The 15,167-nt window shown below is 51.2% G+C and overlaps 1 protein-coding gene across 5 annotated transcripts in view; it reads right to left on the bottom strand.

Moving 5' to 3' along the window:
- The window catches only part of KLF7 (KLF transcription factor 7), a 61,693-nt gene extending 50,618 nt beyond the window's left edge, over positions 1–11,075 (bottom strand). For 3 of the 5 annotated variants that reach the window (XM_082763478.1, XM_082763481.1, XM_082763477.1), the window contains exons 1-2: positions 10,628–11,075; positions 10,218–10,307 (exon numbers count right to left, since the gene is read on the bottom strand). In XM_082763478.1, coding sequence (XP_082619604.1) covers positions 10,218–10,307; positions 10,628–10,729 — 192 coding nt within the window. In that variant the 5' untranslated portion in view covers positions 10,730–11,075. The remainder of the gene's footprint in view (positions 1–10,217; positions 10,308–10,627) is intronic. The other 2 variants (XM_082763480.1, XM_082763479.1) reach the window with 1 other exon arrangement.
- Positions 11,076–15,167: the final 4,092 nt, after the last annotated feature.

Raw genomic sequence — 15,167 nt, 5'->3', positions numbered from 1 at the left:
AGCCGGTGTGGTCAGAGCACGATTTAGCGTCCTATTGCGCAACAGTTTAAAAAATGCACCCTCTCGTTACGGCACTTGAGACGATCTCCTCCCTTGACACCGCTGGAAGCACATTTATGAGAGCCATAGAGCAGCAATATTGTTTTAATCAAATCATTAAAATGGGCGTGCTGGTTTTTGCCCACATCCTGGTATTTGTTCCACATCCTGACAATATTTGGGATTTGTATAGACCATTCTCCTCTAAGGTGTCAAGTGACTTTGTAGACACTGGGCCAGCATAAATCTGCGTACCACCACTGGGACTTTGGCTGATCTGCATCAGTCTGCATCAGCCCAGGAGCTGACTCACTGACTGCTCTGCACTTCCCTGAGTGATGGGGATGCTATCCTGCCCTTTTACAGAGAGAAAAAACAGTTCAGAAATGGATGTCAAAGGTTTCCTTGGTCTTCTCCACTTAAACATAAAGAAATGGAAAGGAGAAAGAAACTCCCATTTATCACAATAGTACATCTGACGAGAGACACAGATTGCTCAAACAAAATGCCAAATTTCAGGGCCTTGCAGCTGATCTAACTCTCACTACATGGATATAATCCATGTGAGGCAGTCCCAGTAAAGAGGAATCTTCAACCTCCTCTTGGAGGGTAACCACTCAGTGTCCTGTTGAACAGGCACTCAACTCCCAGACGATTAGGTTTTCCTACGATATGTAGGTGGAAACCACCCTAGGCTGTGCTTACACTACACCAGGTGACAGCCACTTACTCTAAAATTCTCAAACTTGCAACAGAAGCACCTTACAATCCCTTTTACCGGGTCATGTCAGCACTCCACAATCTACAGCAATCTACCTCTTCTTTCTATAGCAGAGACCTCTGGCACTGTAAGTGCCTCCTTCCTCTGGTCTGACCAGATGGAAACCCCTTCCTCCCAATATTTGACTGCAACCCCCCCGCTTTCATGTGTTTCTGAAAGCCACAACACTCAGAGGCTTCTGGTTACATCAGAAGTGCCTTTCTCAACACCAAATGCAAGCTTCTGTTTTCCTTGATCGTGCAGGAAAGCCTACAAACATGCTATTATACTATCCCAAAATAGCACAAACCAAAACCAAATAAAAACAACATGCACCTTGCCTGATGTACAGCAGCTCTCAGATGTTCACAACTATTTGGAGGTGCTGGCACAGTTTATGAACAGCTGGGGGAGGGCTGTCTGTGGCTAGGAGAGCATCTCTGACGGAGACGGAAAAGAGCTATTCTGCCCAAACTGGTTGTAATCTCCGTCAGTCAGTCCACTGCCCTTGTTTCTCCCTTATTATTTTAAAATGCAGACAAATTTAAAAATAAAAGCTAGAGACACTGAAATTCCTCCCCATCTGATCTAGTCACTAATGAGGGAGGTTTCTTTTCACTGGCACAGATTTTCCATTGAGCAGCAAATGCAGCCTCTCCACTGTCCACGTGTCGGAAACAAAGCCACTTCTGGCCTGATGCTTTCCATATGAAACACCAGGTCCCATCTTTCTTCTCCCTTCTCCCTTCCTCCCTTTCATACTTTATTACTCACACAGCAGCTGTAGTAGCTTGCAGATGAGTGGAATGTTTCCTTCAGAGCAGCATAAATTTTCCAGACTGACATGGGAAGCCAAAAGAAAAGGAAAAAAAAAAAAAAAACAAACACCCAAACCAGGATTATGAAGGATTATTTTCACTAGTTCAAAGCAGGCAGTGAGCTCTGCGTGGCTGTCACCCTTTAAAGCACTGTGCACCCACAGGTAAAGACGAAAGCCCCCGAGCCGCCCACCTCACCCTGCACCCTGGGACATGAGGCACCTCAGAGCCAGACATGGACCAGAGGTGTCAAGGCAGGGCGAGCACAGATTCCTCACCAACAAGATGCACAGCACCTCGCCAGCAGTGTTTGTGAGCGGTCCTGGACAAGCGGAGCCAAGGAGGGCGAAAAGTGACCAGCAGCTGTGAGGAGCCGATGGAGGCACGTGAATGCACCACTCATGCATCTCCTGCACCTGCACGCCTCACCAGACTTGCATGGGGAGGGAGAGCAGCCCCCAGGTTACAGACCAGAAGTGGTCAGACATTGCTTACAGCACCACGAGGTGCTGTGGCCGCAGTGCTCACAAGATGACAGTCACGGGTTGTAACGAGTCTAGGTACCTTTTACTAGCCAAACTGATACTAGCTGGGGAAAATTAATCAAGCTTTAGGGACGCAGGACAACAAAGGCAAAGGTGCTAGTCAAACCAAGTCTCTCACACCACAAATAAGGCCTGGCCCTGAGGGAAGCCTCTAGAAAACAGACCCAGTTGAAACATTTCTACTAAACAATCTCCAGTCAAAAAAAAACAAAACAAAACAAAACAAAAAATAATTTTTGTTTAATCTAAAGTGTTTTATTGGAATGTATTGATTTTGAAGCACCACACAATCAGCTAAAGTTTCACATACCCAAGATGTAATCTAGAAAGACAGACCTGAATTAAGCAGGAAAGCGATCCCAACCTGGGTCTCTCACAGCACACCTAGGAGCTGTGATGTGTCCAATGCCCATTTTGAGTGTAAAAAGCAGGCAGACAGGAGCAGCTCTCTCCTCTTCCGCTCTTCCACTTACTGAACACTTTCACTGTGGCCTTTGCTCACTGGAACCTTTGTTTTCCACCCAGCCCTGGTGGAGAATAACGACAGGCAATTAAAGGCAGGCCCCTACTTCACCCCCAGCAGCACAAAGCGACTCGGCGCGATGCCGCTTCCCCTCCTGGGCTGGCGTTAAGACAAGTCAGCAAGGGGGACAAATTGCAAACGCTTGCAAACCCAAGAGCTCTCCTTATGCTTGAAAACGAGGTTTGCCCATTGAAAAATCAGGATTAAAACCAAATGCCTAGCAGCGTAGTAGCCTATTAGTAGTGAAAGCATTTTTCAAATCTAATTTACTTGTCATGCTGCATGCCTTTTCCTCACCGCGCAGTCCAAACAGTTGCTCCCACTTCGCTTTATTTCAGATGCACGGGAAGAATGCTGCAGTGCAAGAGCTGCACAGACAGCAGGTGGGCAAGATGATCCTGTCCAAAAAATGCAAACCCTGCTTATGCCTTGTTTTGTTTCTTTTAATTATATAGATGGAGGTAATTCCACTGATTGCAGTTTCTGTCAGAACATGTTGATTTACAAACCTTCATCACAGTCAAACGCCAACCCTTTGCCACGTCCCTTTAAAACTGACCTTGGGAGGCTGCAGATTTAAGGGCATGATTTGTAAATCAGGACACTAATTGGAACCTCGCAGAAAAGCCTCTCACAAGCCGGTGTCCTTCTCCTTTGTGTGCCCCTCCGTCAATCACATTGTCTCCCAGGCTCACCTCTGTCACCGGCTATTTCTCTACCCCTTGCCGAGCAGGAGCTGCTGACACCCCCCGTATGATTTAAGCCCTAGCTTTGCACGCAGGTCCACAACGCTGGGAAATAACCAACAGGATTAGGACGTGTCAGACACGGTCTATAAGCCCCGTGTTCAAAACCATTATGACACTTAAATGCGTACGTCTGCAGGACCTTCAGCAAGCATTAATACGCCGTTTATGCTTAAGTGACTCAGACTCTTTAGTGTACATTGTAAAGTATACTGCATGCATCTTAATGGTTCTCTAAACAACAACACGTGTGAGGAATACACAGCTGCGCTGAGCGGAATCGCCCTGGATTGGAAAGGATCCTTCATGTGTGAGAACAAAGAGAGAGAGGATACCTGCTTGGAAACAATTAAGAGCATCAGAGCACTCCGCCAACACAGTAAAAACCATTAAAAATAAATAAATCCTGGACTTCCTGACCGAGTTTTCTACACCCGGTTTGACCCATTTTCTATAAACTTAGAGATGGGGTCAAAGTTGTGCTCCACACAGGCTGTCTCAAAGGCAAGGCAGACCTCAGGGAAGGGGTTCAAGCTCACCTTTCGGCTCTTTATTTTCATTATTTCAGACAGCCGACCCTGTACCCGTGGAGGGCACACAGCATGGGAGCCGTCCTGCACTTTCAGGGCCTGCCCCACGACCTGGGCCTGGGGCACTGCCTGTCCCCTGCCCTCAGCCCCGAGCCCCCGACACCGATCCTCACAGCACCAGCAGGCAAAGGGAAGAGCTACCCGCCGATCCCGTGACTGAAGAGCCGCGAAGGAAAGGCTTGGAAAGGTCCTGATGCGATCCAAGCTGTCTCACTGCCCTGGAGCACAAAGGCTGAGGCGATTTCGTCACAGCAGGGAAGGGAGACGTGGCCCCTGCCGCGCCAGGCAGCCCCGTCCTCACCAGATGCTGCCAGGCCAGGGGTGCAAACACGGCCCGGCTGGCACAGGGCCGAGCGGGCTCCTTCTGACACGTGCACACATCTCCCTACCCGAGCCAGCTCTCCAGCTGATACAATAGCAGCACTTTCTTAATGCTGCTGGAATCAAGTAACTGCTGGAAAGCCTGTCTTTTTGGTTTTTAAGAGTAAAAACACAATTTTTGAACTCAAAGTGGCAATGCTAGGAAGGAGACACAGCCGAAAGAGTACCAAACTCAGGCACTCAAACACACGTACTGCCTATCGAGACTGATGTCAAGAGAAGAAAACTTGGCTGGTCTCAAATACATCTGGGGAATATACCTTTTTAAAATCTATGCTCCAAACCTGTTCTCTACCCAGCAACTTTTAGGAGGAAGGGAGGTTCTTTCCCTGGCGGGTTTGTTTTGTTTGTTTGCTGCAGAATCAGCTGAGGCCGGCAGTACAAGTGAATCCAGACTCGTCTGGACCATGTCAGCAGCAGTCACGCACAGTACAAAGAGGACCTGTGCGGAGGGGGAATTCATAGATGACCTATTGCTATGACTTGAGCCTGAAAGAAACCACAGAAATGGGCACTCACAGCTCGTGAGCAATGCTGGGAGTTTGGAAGTAGTGGGGTGTTGTAGATGAATACGTATGAGAACAGGCAGGAGGCACCTGAGAGTCTAGAGAAACTGAGAAGAAAATAAGAGTGACTTAGCACCACTCTTGAAAACACTTTATTAACACTCCAGAATTCAGCTTTACCATCAAAAAGAAAAACTCCCACCAATTACAATACCCACAAATGATTTTTATGACATTTTGAGTGTGGTGATCAATATCCTCCAGTGTTTTTTCCCCTCTGAAGGATGTGACGAACTTGGTGTGAGGTATACTATTACACTTAACACACTGTAAGCCAGTGTTGCTCAGCCAGTGAGCAAACCCCCTTTGTTTTATAAGAACAATTGCAATCACGGTTGTGCATGTGCAGCTACAGAGTCAAACAGCTTCCTTCTTGCTTCCCTACAATGTGTCCCAATGCAGAATGGAGATGATGCTTCTCAGTGGAAAGTCATTCGGAAAAGCCTCAAAAATATGACAATATCCAGAAAAAATAAAAATAAAAATAAATGTCCCCCACCCTGGAAAGCTTAAGTGTGAAATTACTGCATTGTACTGAAGACCTTCTGCCATTTCCATGTGGAAGTATTGCATTGCAGACTCGCTATATATCACCATTTTTATGTAACCTACTCAAGTCTATGCACTGCCTATTTAATAGGACATAAAGACATGGGTGGGTTGGGGGCTGTGAAGGTTAAAGCATCCCAAACAAATAAAAGAAGGCATTTTCTAGTTAATATCCACAGTATGATTGTGCATTGCTGAAAATTATGTACCCTATTTCAAAAGCACCTGCCACACACAGAAGCCACACACAAAATCAGCTGTTTAACATTTACAACATGGATTGCAGGGCTCCACACTTTCACAACACCAAGAACTAATCATTTCTAACAGACTCTGCAATTAAGGAATCACAAAACAATACAGGCTGCAGTTTCCAGTTTGACTTTCTATTTCTCCATCTCCTTCTATAGTGTGAAAAGAGCTTGCTTTCAGCACATGGAGCAAGTGGAGAGCCTGCACGGATAAATGGACTGGTGCTCAGAGTCTGAAATACACTGCAGTACACATGTGGCTGTTCTTGGAAGTCAACCATTTCTGCAAGTTATTCTCAAGAGGCATGATGTACTATAAGCACTTAAGAAATGTGTTACACTGTGACTGGAACCAAGATGAAATAGCAATATTAAAAGAGATGGTTTAGTTTATGTAGTGGCCAACTATGCCATTAAACTAGAACAATGGAGGTGATGGGCAGGCAGGAATGTTCTCCAGTGTGATTTATGCCTTTCCAGTAGCAGTGGAAATTTTTCCTATAGGCCTGAAAATGACGCTGTCTCCCAAATAGAAGTCAGCGTTGAGATGTAAGGGTTCTACCAGACCAGCCACCCCAGGATACTCTGCTCTCACACAGCACAGGGACCTCAGAGCCCTTTGCCAGGATGGGTCATTTCAGCCTCCCGGCCCCACAAAGACCATGCCTCTGTAGTGTTGTTCTCAGTCATTTCAGAACAGGGTAAAATGAGGCCTGAAGACCTGATTAAAAATACACAAAGGTTCTACCACAGAGTCAAGGGCAAAACAAAGGTTTCCTTGATCCCGTGCTTTACAGGAAATGCACATCTCCCTTAGAAGGATCATGGCTTGCTGCAGCTGAGAGCAACTGAGTCAGCCAAGGCAGGAGGAAATGTTATTGGGCAGTGGTTATCAAGCAAACAATACAAGGCTATTCCCACCAGTAAGGCCTGTGACACGTGTGGGAAAGGCTGGCTGCCTTTTAGTGTAAGCCAGAGCGTGACACTTAAACCCTGCTGATTTTGTACTTCTGCTGAATCAGCTGCACTCACAGCAGCCCTGTGCATCTACCTGCTCCTGGTGCCGCTGTGCTCTGGCAACACAGGGATCGCCGTGCCAGAAGTTGCCCTGTGCCCCCCCCAGAAAATGAGGAGAGCCCCCAGACGTCTCCTGATCACACCTCTGAGCACACACAGAGGACAGCAGAGGTGGGTTGAAGTGCTGCACCTAGAAGAGACAAATCTGACTACAGAAGATGCCCTCTGCTGTTGATCTTCGAATGACCCCTCACACAATGTGAGGGCCCAGCACAAGGAACAGGCTGAAGCCCCAAGCCCAACCCTGTAACCACCTCCCCCAAAACCAGCCCTCGGCAGAGCCACGAGGCGCTCCCCAGCTTTGTGCTGCTTTCTCCACAGCCCACTCCCAGTCCTGGGGACACCTCGCCAGACACCTACCCCTGAGCAACGTGCGTGGGATTACAGCTCCTCACGCTGCACAGCCGCAGCCACGCAGGGGCTGGGATTTCCCCTGAGCAGGTTATAAATCACCGAGCAAGCTCACAGGGATGGAGAGCAGCGGGGACAGCGAGCAGCTCGTGTGGTTCACAGCACGGCGAGGACGGAGCGCCAGGCAGAAGCAGACAGACACTGAGACACCAGCCAGCTGGCGTGCAGCAAGCGCCGGGTTTTTCAATGCCCAGCCCACCTCTTTCTTTAATCTCTCATAGTGCCATGGCTGCACGAGGCTGCTGGAAAAGACCAAACAAAGTTCTCTCCCTCTGGATGAAGCTGTGCTGTGGACTACTCATCAGATCCTGACCTCTCCACTCCAAGACGAAACCCTCCTGACCTCCAGAGCGCTTCACCTGAAGGAGGACACTCAGAGCTGACATAGCAAAGCTAAGCTTTTGTTGCCTGAAAACCAAGCCCACCAACACGTGCTTTAAAAATAACGTGAAATGCATCATGGATTCAGTTCCAGCTTCCACTCCAGGTATTGCCACTTTTACTACGTGTACTACGTCCAGGATGGAGTGAGAGGTTTTTTGTTTGTATTTTTCTCCTGAAAAGGAAACCTACAGAAGAGATGACAATCTCTTCCTCCCCCGAATCCACTTGCGTTACACATAGCGCGGGGCTGCTCTCATGCAACTCCGGCGCTGATTGGTAAATGCGTAAATGCCAAACTTGCTCACATTTCTCTTGTAGTAGGAAGGAACAAGGGAGAGAGGATCAGCTGACCGCACGCAAGCATTTAGCAACCTGCCTGTGCTGTCAGTGCCCCCTGTGAGTGATGGCTGTTTCCCAATCGGAAACATGAGCAACTGCCCCAGCTGGGTAGTCCTCAGCCAGCAGCTACGAAAGCGTGGTCCTGACTCAGGAAAAGAGGCAGACAGACAGGACTGTGGCAACACACTCACCCCAAGGCGCTCTCCAATTTTCAGCAAGGCAATTGCATTGTTTATGGTATCACAAGAGCCCCCAAACCTAGTGGCAGCAATTGGCACGAGCCAGCCTCTCCCCATCGAGGACGGACAGCCGGCTAGCACAACAAACTTGAGCTCACAGCCTGATGAGGAAGCCTGCTCTTGACCCACACAACTACTTCCCCCCATTTCAGAGACTCTGAGGCAATCTCCGGGGGACGCTGCTCTGATGCTGTCAGGAGCACTGCTCTGGAGCCTCCAGGGAGCTCAGGTCTTTTCATGGGAGTGGAGGCAAGACCCCTTCAAGCACCTTCACCCTGAATTAAAGCTGCTGCTTCCCCACCCCAGTGCTTCACACAGGGGTTGGCAACTGCCCTGCCAGCTGTCTTCCTGAGGGTCTCAACTGCACCCTGACAGCTCTGAGGGGTACCTTTGGGTACACACACATGCACACGTGTGTGCCCTGTGTACCCAGGTTGCTATGGTTTGCCTTAAGCAATCAAATCCCTAATACCAGGCTACATTTGCAAGCAGTTCAGCAGACTGAAATCGGGGTCTCTGTGTCAGTGGGTCTGCCAAGCCTGCATGCCAGCACGCTCTGTGCAGCTCCCACTAGTCATCTACTGGGTCAGCTCCCCTGTTGTCTGCAAGGACGGTCCAGGCAACAACAGGGGAAAAAATTAAACTGCAAATACAGGATGCATTATGAGACATCGGGCACTGGTTGGAAGATCTGGGGGAAAATAAGGGAAAATGTAATAAATTATTTCCAAGTTTTCCTTTTCCAACATACGTGGGGTTTAACCAGGAGAGTATTAAGTTTAAATCCTGTCAGTAAAAGTGGGCTTGGGTAGTACATTGCACTGTATAAACCAAGCTGCTGCTCTTCCACACATAAAAGAAGGCAGCAGGAGACAGAGTATCACGCACAGCACTGCCTAGAGCATGCTGGCTATGTCAACAGATTATCTCGCTTTGGACTGCCTGGGCTGTTACTAATATGCAACTGATCCAACAACAGCGATGCTATGAAATTATTTTCCTTAATGAAATTATATCAACCTCTTCAGTTTAATTAGCATGTTAGAATTATAAAAGGAAAGCAGATGTGACCACCATGGATGTGCGAGCTGAATATTAATAACAAAAAGCACCCCCACCCCCTCGGTGGAGAAAGCAAAGTTGGATCGGTCATTTCGCAGATGAAATCCCGAACGTGTTCACACCGCGGCTGTCAGTAAGCCTCTCCCAGGTGTGCGTGCACACACAAGGCTGGAGCCCACACAGTTTTAGCAGGGCGAACCTTTAAAGACCCAGCCACAGTCCAGCGGATGACAAAGCTACAGCCCCTGCCGAGCGCCCGTCTGCGTTTCTGCCTGCACACACACCGGCAAGGAGCACGAAATGAACGTCCCAGGCTGTCACTGGAGAACTAGCACACGTTGCCCCTGTGCTAGCCAAGCCTAACGGGAGTGCCTGCAAGACGCAGCCCCGTGGCTCCTCATCCCCAAAGTGACAGTGCCGTGGGGCCGGGCAGCATGCTCACACATGTCATCCAGCCACACCGCTGCTCTTGCCAGCCAGCACGTCTTGTTTTTCTTTTAAAAAGACACCAGTTCACAGACAGACCCCCTCTGCCAGAGCACCACAGCAGCACCCAGCTCTGCCGCTTCCCTCGGCATCCCAGCAGAGAGCTGTTCGCAGGGCTGGGCATCTGGGCACACGGTTTGTTTGTACAGCTCCTTTCTGTCACCTGCTCTTCTCCTGGGTGTTACTCGGTCACTAATTGTCATTTTCACACGTCGGTGAGGCTTGATTTCCCCTGTCAGAAGTGCCCCAGCTCTCTCTGCGCGTTAACCCTACGGAGCCTCCGAGCACGCGGGCTGGCTGGCACCAGCCTGAGGCGGCATTGTCTGGCCGCACAGCCAGCGTGCGCTGCTCCCCTCCTTCCAGAAGAAGGGAAAACATGAAAAATTAAAAAATCACTCGCCCCCCTAGTCAGGGGATTCAGCCTACAGCCCTCGCTGGTGCCCCCACACACCTGCCCACCTCGCCCTGGTTTCTGGTGACAGGAACACCTGAACCCCGGACGATCCGTGCCGGTTGTCAGCACCGGCTGGAAGTGATCAGCCTGAAAAGACCAAGCAGGAAGAAAACAGTAACGAAACCCCAGCCGAAAAACGGGGTGAGGAGAGCGGTGCTCACCAAGCCAAGCCCCGGCGGCTGTCAGCGGCCCCCAGGTTCCCCTCGGGGTGGGGGGGGGGGGGAAACCAGGCAGCTGAGGGTCTGCCCACGCGGAAAAAATAATAATAATAATAATTAAAAACAAAAAACAAAAAAAAACAACAACACAGCGACAAAAAAACCATCCTGACCGACCAACCCTGAACCGAGGAAGCAGAACGGAGCCGCGGCCGCAAAGGCACCGAGGATGCGAAGCGAAGCATTCACCTGCTGCCAGTTCTCCTCCAGGGACGGCAACGCGGAGAAGTAGCCGGTGTCGTGGACGAGCTGCAGCTCCTGGAAGATGCTGTAACTCGCCAGGACATCCATGCTGCCGCCGCCGAGCACGGCCCCCGCTCTCTGCCCGCCTGTGCGTGTGTTTGTGTGCTCTGCTGGGGCTGGTCGCGAGCATAAAAAAAAAAAAATTAAAAAAATAAAAATAAAAAATAAAATAAAAGAGGAAAAGCGGCCGACGGTGGAGCCGGCGGCCCCGGGGCTTTGTTGTGTTTCGGGCACAGTTTGGGAAAATAAAAGGAAAGGGGGGGAAGGGAGAGAGGGAAGGAGGGAGGGAGGGAGGGAGGACGGGGGACCCTCAGCGCCGGGGGCCGGGCGCGCACCGAGCTCCGAGCACCCCGCGGCCGCCGCACCGGGGCTCGCGCTCGTGCCCGCCGCCGCGCAGCCCCGCGCCGCGGCCATGCGCGCTCCCGCGCCCCCCCCCCGTGTTGTCGGGAGCCCGCAGCGCCCCCCCCGGCCCCCCCCCCGCGCCGGTTCCCTCAGCGGAGCAGGCCCCGCCCCCGCCGCCCCGCCCCGCCCCCGCGCGCGGCCCACTCAGGCCGCGCGTGACCATGTAAGGCAAACGGCGGGGCGGGAGGGGCGGGGCCGAGGCGCGCCTGAAGTCACTGCCGCCCAATGGCGGCGCGGGATGGCGGGGAGAGGGGCGGGGCCTGGCTTCGGATTGGGCGGCGGCGCGGCTCCCGCCTCCCGCCCGCTGCTGGCGGGGCGGTGCGCGGCGAGCTATTTTTAGGGCGCTATATAAGGGGGCGGCGGGGCGCGCGGTAGTGGCAGAGCGCGGCGGGGGCGGGCGGCGGAGGATGGCACGGGAGGCTCCGCGCCCGCCACAGCGCCCGGCCGGCTGAGGGGGCCGGGGGCGCTGCCCCCGGGGGGTGCTCTGGTGGCTTCTGTGGTGTGTGGTGCTCACTGAGCTCCTGTGGTGCTGGCTCCTGGTGTTTGTACACGTGGAGGGGCCGCAGAGTATGTGAGCATCTGAAGATGGGCTCAGCAATGCCACAAACCCCTTGTCTTATGTGCTGTGGTGCCACCAGCCCCATGGCCATAGCCCTATCCTGCCACCAGGCTGCTGGTCCAGCATCACCCACCCCCATGGGGCCAGGTGTCCCCTCAGCAGATGCTGCAGGGCCATCTGGTTTTGCAGCAGTCCCTTCACGCTCTCCCCGCTCCCCATGCCCGTGTCCGTGCTCCCCGCTGCCTCCCCTGCAGCCCAGTGAGCGTGCCTGGCCTCAGCTGGCGCAAATTGGTGCAATGCTGCTCCCGCACGCACGGCTCATCCCAGGTGTCCCGCCCGGATTGATGTGAAAATATGAGGCAGCAAAACTCATCAGCGTTAATTAGTTCATGGTATGTTTTCTTTCCTGGTGATGAAGACAAATTGCCTTCTCCAAGACCGGGCCCATGTTAACAATTTTGAATGCTGCGTTTGGAGAAGGCCTCTGAGAATAAGCCTCCCGCTGCCCACGCTGTGGCTGCACCAAGCCACAGATCCTCCAAGGTGCTGTAGGCTGACACTGCTCATACATCTTTTTATATAAAAAGAGTGAGCACCGCACCCTCGTTTGGGGAAGCAAAATGTGGTGGGAAATGGAGCTGTAACAGAAGGCTGTAATTGGGAGAGACCAGTCAGAGACTGTTAGTTTTTTCAAGTAAATGTTCTCAGCTGTGTGGAAATACCTCTTGTGCGGACACTTGTGCTACAGAAGTGGCTGGTGGCAGTCTGCATATGGCTTTCACCCCTAGGCAAAGGCTCAGGGTGGTCTGGGGGCAGCTCACCTGCAGCTGGCCGTGGCAGGGATGCCTGCTTCTCACCCTTTGCCTCAGGAGCCGTCAGTTGCCTCCAGCAGGGCCACCTCCAGCACCTTCAGCTTTGCAGAAGAGCTGGGTGTGAGACTGGACGTGAATAATAAACTGATCATTCTCATCAGTACACCCACAGAAGTGGAAATGCGCATGTTAGCGGGAAGGCGAGAGGGAAGGTCAGCGCGGCGTGTGCTGCTGGAGGTCCTGCAGGCGGTCGTTACCGATTCCAGGCATGCCTCGGGCTGGCACAGCGACACATTCCTGGGACACCTTGAAGACGGAGGAGGGAACTGATCTGAGATGGTCAGAGCTGGTAAGAAGCAGCACCTGGGTGTTGTAGCACAGCTCCTGCTCCCAGAGGTTTACTTAAGAAATACCAGTTTCAGAAAAAGCTTCTAAAAGTATTGCTCCTTAAGAGCTGGTCAGAATAAGGCCATATGCATATGTAGAGGCTGCTTCTGACCTCAGCTAGGCAACAGGACAAAAGCAATAAAGGTTTGTGGCGAATGCTGCTTAAACATACACTTTTATCTTCAAATTCTGTGATTCCTGTGGTTGAAAAACATTTTGGTACTGTAATTCTGACCTTGTTAAGCATACTACCCTTTTATTTAATAGGATGTATAGTGCTCTGATTGGCAAGCCTCTGCTCTAACACAGGTGTGAAAGAAGTGGCCTGTGTGAGCTGTGGGTTGGTCAGTTTTGGTTGCAAAGCTCTGCACCTATGAGTTGCTGTGTGTAGACGGCCGCCCAGGGATCCCCTCTGCTGTGATAAAGAGTCATGTCTGCTTGCTACCGAGTAGCCCTGGCTTGGATTGACACTTAAAATCCCTGTTAGCCCATCTTGAACTTTCTGCTGAGGGCATGCCCTTGTAGGAGCAGCCTCTCTTCCCCCCTCAGGGTGAAGGTTGTTCTCTGGTGGAGCTCAGCTGCTTTTCCCCAGCAAAGAGCCCTGCCTGTGCCCAGGCACACCGTAACTGATGGTCGGATCCGGTGAGCAGATGCTGGTCTGCTGCTCTGGCTGTCTACAGGAGGAATTGTCTGAGGGCAGGATTTTGGCTGCGAGCCGTGAGGTGAAGAGCTGGGCTACAGATCTGGCCGCTTGCCTGGGTGGTTTCCAGGCAGACATTGCATTTTTATTGTCTTGGATACTCTGCTTTGGAGGTCACTTGAAAAAAGCAGAATGGGGTTATTGCTGTGCAGAAGTAGAAAAGTCTGGACAAAAAATGAATGTGGTGATACGCTGGGTGTTAACGCTCTCGCTTCAGCATCTGGGGTAGCATATACCTGTGCTAACCCAAAGGTAATGGAAAGCAATTTTTACCATGCTCTTGTTTTGCAGGCTGTGCTGACCTTACTCCTGGCAGATAGCCACTCAACCCTCTCTGGCCCAACCACGCCACCCACCAGAGAGCAACGCAATCAAATGTGGAGGAGGAGCACCACCACTACGCTGCCGGGCTCAAGGGCACAAAGGACTGCACAACACTCAGGTAAAGCTGAAAGCTGGACCTGTGGGAAGTGTAAGGAGGAACATTTCAGCCCTAGCACAAAATTGTCCTGAAATGAGTAAAGAGAATAATCTGGAAGGTGAAAGGATCTCTTTAGGACAGCTCCAAACTTCATCACTGCTGTGACTTGTGGAAATGTTGGGAAGATGCAGGGAGGTGGTACCCAGCTAGCTTAGTTCTCTGGGCTGTGCTGAAAAACAAAGCCTGATGCTTTGAGGGAAGTTGAGATAATAGTTGGACGGGCCTGTTCTGGTTCTGAACTGGAGGCTTTTGGCCCCATGGTCCTGAAAGGGCACTGCACACTCAGAACTTACCAGAAATGAGTTTTCAGTTTGGGGAAGGAGTCTTCATCTGCTGTGGTTGGTTCACGTGCTGTAAGGTTTTGCGTTGCTTGCTATCATTTATATCTTAGAACTGTGTCTGTTTGCATCGATATCAGTCTGTAAAGAGTAAAGCAGTGCTGTAAAGGCAAGTAGTGTAGCATACTGCTGTGCACAGACCAGTATGGTGATGGGTCAAAGCTTCCAGCAGCATGTAGTAGGTACAACCACAGTGTTAGTGGGAGGACATGTGAATTCCTTTGGGTCCTACTGAGAGCTCTGAACCCATCTGCAGCTAACCAATTCTTCTGTCTTACCAGTCCTGAACCTTTAACCAGCTGTCTGTCCTTCTCAGAGAAGTGATGTGGCTGTATAACCCTCCCCCTCACTCCCCTTGTCCTCCAGATTGTGCTACAAATCTATAAATCATATAAGAGTAGACCGGTACTAGAGGAGTGAAGTTGTTCTCAGTTCCTGGCTGTACCTGTGCTCCCAGCCTCTGGGGATGACAAAGGTCAGCGTGTGTGCATGCAAAGCAGAGACCTCCGCCTCTTGCCCAAAGTGATCTTCATGTTCCTGAACCTCTTTGCAAGGGCAGTTATCATTGCTATTCAGCCGGTGTTCAGCATCTGACATAAACAGTCTCTGATCATATTAGTAGGCTCTCAGGTACTTCTACAGTACAAATAATAAATAATAATGAGCTGCAAGGAAGACCTTTGAGTTTTGGATGTCTGCTCAGGCTGGGCTCTTACAGCTTCCACCTGATGCATCTGCTTGGAAGACCCTTCTGGGCTGCTGTTGCTGGCAGTGCAGCAATGCTGCCCAAAAGAGTGGGCTGGGAAT

Source organism: Aythya marila (assembly GCF_965140915.1).
Source record: "Aythya marila genome assembly, chromosome: 6".
NCBI classification, from domain to species: domain Eukaryota; kingdom Metazoa; phylum Chordata; class Aves; order Anseriformes; family Anatidae; genus Aythya; species Aythya marila.
The sequence above is the reverse complement of the archived record's forward strand: the minus strand, read 5'-3'. Positions and strand labels throughout refer to the sequence as shown.